At 56.6% G+C, this 9,509-nt stretch overlaps 1 protein-coding gene across 1 annotated transcript in view; it reads left to right on the top strand.

Annotated features, from left to right (window-relative positions):
• The window catches only part of ABCC3 (ATP binding cassette subfamily C member 3), a 34,770-nt gene that overhangs the window by 297 nt on the left and 24,964 nt on the right, over nucleotides 1-9,509 (top strand). The window contains exons 2-9 of the mRNA XM_006774391.2: nucleotides 3,024-3,200; nucleotides 3,538-3,663; nucleotides 3,885-4,022; nucleotides 4,775-4,900; nucleotides 5,124-5,185; nucleotides 5,857-5,988; nucleotides 7,104-7,295; nucleotides 9,314-9,491. Coding sequence (XP_006774454.1) covers nucleotides 3,024-3,200; nucleotides 3,538-3,663; nucleotides 3,885-4,022; nucleotides 4,775-4,900; nucleotides 5,124-5,185; nucleotides 5,857-5,988; nucleotides 7,104-7,295; nucleotides 9,314-9,491 — 1,131 coding nt within the window. The remainder of the gene's footprint in view (nucleotides 1-3,023; nucleotides 3,201-3,537; nucleotides 3,664-3,884; nucleotides 4,023-4,774; nucleotides 4,901-5,123; nucleotides 5,186-5,856; nucleotides 5,989-7,103; nucleotides 7,296-9,313; nucleotides 9,492-9,509) is intronic.

Raw genomic sequence — 9,509 nt, 5'->3', positions numbered from 1 at the left:
CACCCCAAGAGGAAGGACTTCCACTGGTGCCCACCCATAGCCCTTAGGCAGGCAATTTCCAGTAACAGGCAGACTAGCCCATCAGCAAGGATTTACAAAATAATAAATGGGGAAGTTGTTCAGCTACCACTGTCAGGACTAACAGTGGGTGCACAGCCCTGACCTTTGCAAGGGCTTCAAGGATCACCAGCCTTCCAGGTCCCTTGTCCACACCTCTCTGCTAGTGAAGACAATAGGCGGTTTCCCACACCCCTGCCTCTGGAGGGGACTCTGCCCAGCTGAGACACGCTTATCTGAAGGCACGGAGCCCAGACCGGACCTCCCCGGGGTCAAAGCAGCCGCTGAGTCCTCACGCCCCCAAGATCTCGTGATGGCTGTCACAATGCAGGCTGTCTGTGCAATCGAAACCAAGTCCCCACTGCCTCTTGCTCCATCGCCTGCTTCCCTACGCGTTGCCCTGTTTGAGTCAAGAGCCTCTGCTGTGGGGAGCTGCCCAGGGTGCTGTCATCACTCCCGTTATGACTCACACGTGGAGACTGATATTCAGGGAGATGAAGGAGCTCGCCCATGACTCCCTCGTCCAAAAGTGACAACCCTCACGGATCCTCCGCATCAGGTTCTGGTTCTTCCTGCGGTCACACCCGCCTGCCTCAAAGAGCCGTGCCGCTGACTTGCACACCTAGGCAGGGATTTCCTGCCATGCCCTTGAACTCGGGTTCCCTTGTCAATCAATGTGTAGGCCATTTCTGGGCGCCTCCTGCGTAGCTGGCCCTGTGCTGGAAGTTGGAGGATGTGGGCCAGGGAATAGGGCCTATAGTGTCTGTCCTCAAGGGCTCACGTTTCTATAGGAGAGAGGATGTGTTCCTAGGCACAGGGAGCGTGGCCTGGGAGAAACCCCAGTTTGGCATCAGAAGGCTGGGTGTCCTTGCACCTGTTACCAGAGCAGGGCTTCCCTGTTCCTCCCCTCTACTTCCAGAAGTCGTTCTGAATCAACCAGCCAGTTAATGACCACATAAGTGCCACTGAAACATAAGGGACCTTTACCTGGCTGCCAAGGCCAGGCAGGATGAAGCAAAGAAAAGCCCCTCTGGAGGCTGGGGAGCCCCAGGCAGGCTTCCTGTAGGAGGCGAGGCTCAGGCCGGACCCAGAGAGATGGGACATGCACCGCAGGCTGGGAGACCTAACAGTCTGAGTTAGGGGGGGCCTTGGACAGGCTCCCAGAGGGCATCTAAGTGGATGGGCTTAATGGGCTCGCTGAGAGGACGGTAGAATGGATACATACGTGGGTCCATTCACACAACAGACCACTAGGCAGTAATGGGGACGGGGTGTCCTTACTCACACCCAACCCCAAGGTCACACCACTCGAAAGAGGTACAGCCAGTTGTAGTGAACTTTTCAATGAACAACACATCCATGGTCCAAAAGTGTAAACTTTGAATATTTATTTAACAAAAGTTCTGTGATGTTTCTAGGCTGGAAGGATGAGGACGCTCAAGAGACTAGGCCAGTGATGGCGAACCTATGACACGCGTGTCAGAGGTGACACGCGAACTCATTTTTTTGGTTGATTTTTCTTTGTTAAATGGCATTTAAATATGTAAAATAAATATCAAAATTATAAGTCTTTGTTTTACTATGGTTGCAAATATCAAAACATGTCTATATGTGACACGGCACCAGAGTTAAGTTAGGGTTTTTCAAAACGCTGACACGCCGAGCTCAAAAGGTTCGCCATCACTGGCCTAGGCCATAAGAGAGGCACAGCCTCACCTTCCAAAGCAAAAGCAAATAGGGATTATCAAATCATCGTAAACCAGATAATAACAGTAAAAGCAAATTGCTTAGACTATGGAAGTAGGTGCCAGAAGAAAGTTAGCCCATTTCAACGTATTTACCCCTGGGAAAGGAACTCAAAGGGGGTGATGAGGCAAGGCACCATTTCCGTTTTCACAGTTTGACTCTTTAAATTATGTGCATGCATAACTTTGACAAAAATAAAAATGATAATTATGTCGATTTTCAATTAGAAGGTGGGGGGTTAACAGTTGGTAACAGTTGTCTCTAGGTAGATGAACTGTGGGTGGTGTTTTATTATTTACTTTTGTTTGTTGTACTGTTTTTTCTTTGTGCGGGTGGTTTTTTTTAAAAAAAATTGTTTATATTTCCTGGGCTTTCTGTAAAGAACGTCTAATTCGTTGCCAGAAAGGAAAAAAAGATTAGTTGACTGATGGGCTTGGAGGAGACAATCCCAGTAAAGTATGTGTTTGCATGTATTCCTCCATCTCCTTCCAAAAAAGTTCTTAGGTGGAGTTAGAGTCAAAGACAAGAGTGGGGTCTTGTCTGGACTCACTGGCTCCACGCAAACCAAGATGGCTGGCCACCCTGGGCTTGGTCATTCACAAAGCTCTCTCCGCATCCTGTTGTTCCTCTGAGCTTACACCCACCCGGTGAGGTGGGTGGGGTGGGGGGTGGCCTCCCTCATTTTCAAGGAGAGGTGTGAACTCTCAGGGAAGCTCTCTGGCCCATCTTGGGAGAGGCTGAGCGTGGAAGTGGGTTCTTCCACCAGGTGCCTGGATTGTTCTGATAAAATAAAAAATTAAATTTGAAAATGAGTAGAACTCTAGAAGGACAGAGGGCAGATCAGTGGTTGCCAGGGGGATGGGCTGTGAAAGGGCATAGGGAGCTTGTGGAATGAGGGAAGTCTTCTCCGTCTTTGTGGTGGCAGTGGCTTTGCGGTTGTGCACCACTGTCACGCCCTTCGGGTCGTGTGCTCTAAATGGGTGCAGTTTATTGTACTTGCATTAAACCGCAGTTGAGAGGGAGAGAATACAAGGAAATGGGGCAACCAGGACCTCCTGGGGGAGCTCACACTTGGGACAACACGCACTTGTTTGCACACCTACTCTCTCATGTTCACACCCCTCTGACCCCGTGCACATGGAGTGTCCCTTTGGCCCTGGAGGGAGAGCGCAGTTCTGCAGGAGGCGGCCAGAGCACTGAATTGTTCCCTCTGCCCCCAGGACGCCAACCTGTCCTTGCACACAGACAACCCGGACCTCACTCCCTGCTTCCAGAACTCCCTGCTGGCCTGGGTCCCCTGCATCTACCTGTGGGCCGCCCTGCCCTGCTACCTGTTCTACCTGCGGTACCACCACCAAGGCTACATCGTCCTCTCCCTCCTCTCCAGGCTCAAGACGGTCAGGGGCTCCGGGCTCTCCTGCGGGTGGGGCTGGGGCCCCCCGGGAGGGGGGTTCTTTTTTGAATGAGTCCCTTCCCTCACCCTCAGCAGCTAGACAGGAGCCATGGGGCCATGGCAGCTTGCCAAGTGAGTCTGCAGCCATCTGATATAGTCCCTGCTTGGGGAGGTGCAAGCAAATTTTCCATCAGGGCTCTCCCCCCGCTTGAGAAGATTCCAGCCCTCAGGGCCATCCCAGCCTTCAGGGCCAGGCCCAGGCAGGTCTGGTAGCTTCAGGAGCAAGAAGTGATTGTCCCCACCTCTGGGCATGTTCGATCCAACTTGTACCTTATTTGTAGGTCTTGGGTGTCCTGCTGTGGTGCGTCTCCTGGGCTGACCTCTTCTACTCCTTCCATGGCCTGGTCCACGGCTGGGCCCCCGCCCCCGTCTTCTTTGTAACCCCCTTGGTGGTGGGGGTCACCATGGTCAGTGGGGGACCCTGGAAGCTGAGTGGGGGAGGGTCTCCAGTGGGTTGTGGGATTGTGATCGGGGATCCATGGGCTCTGAGGAGAACCTGGACCCACCTTCGCAGTGGGAAGAGGATGGGGGTGACCCCACAGACATCTGACCATGGGATGGGGAGGAAGCGAGGCAAGTCCAGATGTGTGTGTGCTCTCTCCCCGCTCCCCCTGCCCTCCCTGCACAGCTGCTGGCCACCCTGCTGATCCAATATGAGCGGCTGCAGGGGGTGCAGTCCTCGGGGGTCCTCATCATCTTCTGGTTCCTGTGTGTGGTCTGCGCTATCATCCCCTTCCGCTCCAAGATCCTTTCAGCCATGGTAGAGGTAAGGAGGAAGAGGGACACCGGCCGATCCAGACCTGTCCAGGAGGTGAACTCAGTCAGGGTCAAGGTCACTGCTGGTCCCAGGCTCCTGCCCTCTGCGCCTCCCTGGCACCCAGGACTTCCTCTGGGGTTCAGTCTTTTTTGTGTTGTTCTCTACTTGCTGTCTCTCTGCTGGGAAGCAGAACGGGGAAGTGGGGTCAGGCTGAGGACCAGTGTAACTCAGGGCAATGGGGCCATTGGTGGGTATTCGTGGGAGTGCAGGGGCTGTTCTGTAGCCACCACCAGTTGCCAGTTTCTGTGTGAAGACACACAGGCTGGGCTGGTCCTGGCTCACCTGGAAGTCCCAGGATCTTGTTCTCCCCTTTCTTCCCCCCTTCCTCCGTTCCTGGCCTTCCTCTTGATCTGCAGGTGGGTGATGGTGGGTGGTAGGAAATCTAGCATCTCCCCATTTCTCCATCTCAAGGGGAGGCCGTCAAGTTCATTCATCAGCACAGGCTTGGAATAATCCACTTACTCTCTGTGATCTTGGGCAAATTCTTTAGCCTTTTGGAGCTTCCTTTCCTCAGTTGGAAAGTAGTGTCAGACTTCCTACCTTGTAGGGGAGACAAGGGAGGCTGGACAGGGTGATGCAGGTGAGGTGCTCGCACAGTGCCTGAGGCAGGGCAGGTCCCCACTGAGCAGGGGCCCCTCCTGACCCGCCCCCCTCTCTCAGAGGAGCCTGGCGTCTGACGCTCCTCCCCGCTGTCCCCCCAGGGCAAGATCTTGGACCCCTTCCGCTTCACTACCTTCTACATCTACTTCGTCCTGGTGCTCTCTGCCCTCATCCTGTCCTGCTTCAGGGAGAAGCCGCCGTTTTTCTCCCCAAAGAACGTCGATCCCGTGAGTTTCCCACGGAGGCTGGGTGGGAGAGGAGGTTCCACGCCCGGCCCTCAGGCAGCCCTTCCCAGCACTTTCAGTCCCTTCCAGTCCCTTCCATGCCCAGGTCATCTCCACACGTGCCACCTGGGCTTGGAGCTGGACGGCGAGGGGCCTCCTCCCTCTTCTCTGCCGTGAGAGAGTGCTGGGCACTCCTGATTTCCCCCACTCCACTCTCCCCATCCAGAACCCCTGCCCAGAGACCGACGCCGGCTTCCTCTCCCGCCTGTCTTTCTGGTGGTTCACAAAGTGAGTTGGTTCTTCCTCTAAGCTGGGCCAGAGGGAGGGGTCCAGGAGATCGGGGGTGAGAGGGAGGAAGGGGAGCAGGCTGGACGTTCAGGGGCCTGCGGAGCTGGGCCTAGCTGGCCCCGATCCCCCAGACCCCCTCCTCAGTGGCATCGGGGCAGGAGAGGATGGGGAAGCCTGTTTGTTTGGGCTGGAGGCTGAGTGCAAAGGCCAGGCCTGGTCTTGGGTGTCCTGCTGTGGTGAGTGTCTCCTGGGCTGACCTCTGGCCTCAGCAGAGGTCATCTGGCAGGTGGCGAGGACAGGCCCAGGGGCTAGAAGGAAACCTTAATTAGCGCTAAGCTCTTCTGTCATCTCCTCGGCCACCGGTCAGAGTGGCTTGAGCAGGATAATTGTGTCTGTGACCTGAGTGACAGCTCACTAACTGTGCTGCATTGAAGAGGGCCCCAGCCAGCAGGCACTTCATCACCAGGACTCAGGGGTCAAGGGGGCATCTGGGGAGGAGGGAGAGAAGGGGCCTGAGATAGGAACTTGGGGTGGGAGGCAGTGACCTCCAGCCTGCTCACGGGGGCAATAACGGAGACACGTCCCTAGGGAGCCCCTTCTTTCTGGACACCCTGGTCCTAGTTCCAGGCTGCTAAACTCTGCCCCCATGTGGGGCCATCTGCCTGTCCCAGGCTGGCCATCCTTGGCTACCGGCGCCCCCTGGAAGATCAGGACCTGTGGTCCCTGAACAAGGAGCATCGCTCCGAGGTGGTGGTGCAGAGACTGCTGGAGGCCTGGAAGAGGCAGCAAAAGCAGGCAGCACAGTAAGACCCTCCCAGTCCCCCACCCCTCCACCCGCCCCCTTCATGCACCCTGGTCTCCTGTGGGGAGGCTGCTGGACCTGGGCTGATTACATGGTGAGGGCAGGGAGAAGAGCAGGGGTAGGAGGTCCTGAGGTGGGACACTCAGGCCTGGGTGGGCCGGCTGTCCCCGGCTCTGCTGAGGCCAGAGAATGGCTGCCACTTGTGGAGCACTGATTCTCCCCCAGCATGGCCCTGAGCACAGAGAGGACCTCAATCTCCAGCAGCCCTACGCTGTGCGTTCTGCTGTCCCCTCGTTACAGCTGGGGACACAGAGGCTTAACGCAGCACCCAACGTCCCCTCGGTGGTGGTGGCAGACCCGCAGAGCTGGAATCCACACCAGTTGTCTGGCCCCACTGTTCTCACCACTGCACTGCCAGGCCCGAGTGAAGGGTAGATTGCAGGGTCTTCCCTCAGGAGGGGCAGGGGCTGGAGAAGATGGTCCTCCAGCTGAGGGGCCTCCCCGCTGGCAGCCTCCCATCAGGGAACCCCTCTCTGGCCACCTGCCCAGCCGAGAGCTGGGGCTCTGAGTCCTCCCTCCCTCCCACAGCTGGCCCTGGGGCAGGCCCCTTCCCCGGGATTTCAGTGCGTGTTCAGTCAGAGCCCTGATTACCGCCTGGCTGTCGGGGGAGCCACCGGCTAGAGCTGGGTCAGCAGTGTCGTGGCTTCGGTGGCTGGGAGCCTCTGGGAAGCCCTATGGACCCCCAGTCTGCGTGGTCACTCCTTCTCTGGCCCTTCGTGTCACCTCTACCCCCTCCCTGCTCAGCTCCCTGGTGACTGGGCCACTAGCCTTCCCTGCCCATGCCTTCCCTCTCAGCATCCTCCCTGGGGTGGCGGGAGCAAGCCAGAGGCTGGCCATTGCTGGGTTATTGTCCTTAGGTAGCAGTTAGGGTACCACTCATATACCCTCCAGCACCTGAGGAGAGAGTCTCCTGGGGAGTTACCTGGACAGTCACCTTGCCCATCCCCCTCCCAGTCCTAAAAGTCAAGAAAGCAGCTCCCCTCTCCACCCCACTCATCCCAGGCTCTTGGCTTCCTGGGCCCCATTCCTACCCACTGCTCCTTCCTCCCTGACCAGACACAAGGCCGCAGCGGCATCTGGGAAGACAATGTCCAGTGAGGATGAGGAGCTGCTGGCGGGCCGGCCCAGGCCCCGGGAGCCCTCCTTCCTGCGGGCCCTGCTGGTCACCTTTGGCCCCGGCTTCATCACCAGCACATGCTTCATGCTGATCCAGGACCTCCTTTCCTTCGTCAACCCACAGCTGCTCAGGTCTTACCACCCTCACTCTTGCTGCAGCCCTTCCCTGGGCAGGGGGATGGCTGGCTGTCCCTGAGGACTGAGCCCGGAGGAAGGGACAACATGTAGTGGAAAGAGCCCCAGCCCAGGAGCCAGAGGGGCTCTCTCCATGTTCTGTGTGCCCTTTGGTAGTGGCAATGCCTCTCACATTCACATCCAACTTACACTCACCGGGTGCCTCCTGTGTGCCAGGCTCCCTGTTGAATGCATTAACATTCTTTCAATCCTACAAAGTGTCCCTATTCCCATTTTACAAACGAGGAAGCAGAAAAACTAAATTAAAAAACACACAAACAGACCTAGCACGGTTTTCTCAGCGGATAGAGCATTGTCCCTCAGACTGAAGGGTCCTGGGTTCGATTCCTGGTCAAGGGCATGTACCTCAGTTGCAGGCTCCTCCCCAGCACCCTCCTCCCTTCCACGCTCTCTAAAATTCAATGGAAAAATATCCTCCGGTGAGGATTAACAAAATAAACAAAAATAACAAGTGAGGAAGCAAAAAACTCAGAGTGAAGTGACGTGCCCACGGGCACACAGCTGATAGAGATGGATTTGAGTGCAGGGCTCTGGCCTCCAGCGACAGCGTTCTTTCCAGGTAATAGGCTCTCGTCTGTCACATAGCGGCTTGGGCTTGAAGGAGCTCTCAAATGAGAGGGTGGGGAAGAGCGCTGCCTAGCCTCAGAGCCACCAACTCCTTCCCCTCCATTCATGCCCTCATTTATTTACTGAATATTTATTGAGCCCCAGGGTACTGCAATGGTGCCAGCTGCTAGGGATGCAGACATTCACGAGCGATGGTCTTCCCGTCTTGTGGGAGAAACCAGTGTGTAAACCCATTAGAACGCAGTGCGGGCAGAGGTGAACTAGGTGTCTGGATCAACCGCAGGAGGGGTGAAGAGGCCAGCTTGGGAAGGAGCAGGGGACATTTGCAGGCCAGAGAGGTTATCACACTCGGAAGGACAAGCAGGGGTTAGTGAACCAGGTGAGGAAGGAGGGGCAGTCACCAAGGCCTGAGACAGCATGACTCAGGAACTCCAGGTGTTTCTAAATGCCGGCATGCAGAGGGAGGGGCAGAAAAAAACACACAAAGGGAGAGGGAGATCTTTGAAAGATTTGTGGGCCGGGGAGGGGCATCTGCTTTGCATTTGGAAGGATTCCCAGTCGGTAGTGTGGGGGATGTGAGGCGTGTGGCCAGATGGAAGCGGGCCAACCAGGGTAGGTGAGAGCCCAGGCCAGGAATGAGATAGGGTGCGGCAGCTACTCTGGAGATGGGGGAGGGGGGTGGTGTGCCAGGGAGAGGGAGGCATCAAGGGTGACTGGGTTCTGGCCGGGTGACTGGAGGAGGAAGGATCTTTTGCTGAGATGATGAACTCAGTGGGAGGAGGGGGCTGGGCACGGGGCAAGGTGGTGAGTTGAGTCTTGGCCACATGGACCTAAGGCTGGTGGGGAGTTCTCAGTGGACGAGTTAAGTGAGGGCAGAGAGGGGGACGGGTCAGAAGGTTAGAAAAGTAAAGAGGGCTGTGGAAGAGGAGGTGGGTAGGGCCCTGGAGATGGTCACCAGGTGGCACTGGGGCTGGATGATGTTGGAGAGGATGGATTTGAGGGGCAAGAGTCTATTTGGCCAACGCAGTAGGCTCTGAGAAGGCACCGGAAAGTCAAATCAAGGAACATGTGGCATTACTTCCTGCCATGTGGTCCAAGCAGGAAAGAAAGACAGGCAGGTGAGGCTGGTGATGAGAGGGATAGAAGGAAGGGGCAGTGGGAGCCACAGTAGATAGAAAAGGAGGTGAAGGCAGAAGGGAGCAAGGTCATGGTCTTGAGGCAGCACTGGGCTCCGTCCCCCAGGTCTGGGGGGTGGGCAGCGGCCCCCACCCTGAGAGGTTTCAGAGCAGGGGACAGAGTGGAGGCTGAGGGGGGGAGGGGAGGGCAGTAGAGGGAGCAGCCTGGGAGCCCTCCCTCCCCACCCTCATGCTTCTCTTCCGCCCTTGCAGCATCCTGATCAGGTTTATTTCAAACCCCATGGCCCCCACCTGGTGGGGCTTCCTGGTGGCCGGGCTGATGTTCGTGTGCTCCGTGATGCAGACTCTGATCTTGCACCAGTATTACCACTGCATCTTTGTGATGGGGTTGAGGCTTCGTACGGGGATCATAGGTGTCATCTACAGGAAGGTCAGCTGGAGCAGGGCG

This window comes from Myotis davidii, unplaced genomic scaffold (genome assembly GCF_000327345.1).
Source record: "Myotis davidii unplaced genomic scaffold, ASM32734v1 scaffold327, whole genome shotgun sequence".
In the NCBI taxonomy this organism is placed as follows: domain Eukaryota; kingdom Metazoa; phylum Chordata; class Mammalia; order Chiroptera; family Vespertilionidae; genus Myotis; species Myotis davidii.
The sequence above is the reverse complement of the archived record's forward strand: the minus strand, read 5'-3'. Positions and strand labels throughout refer to the sequence as shown.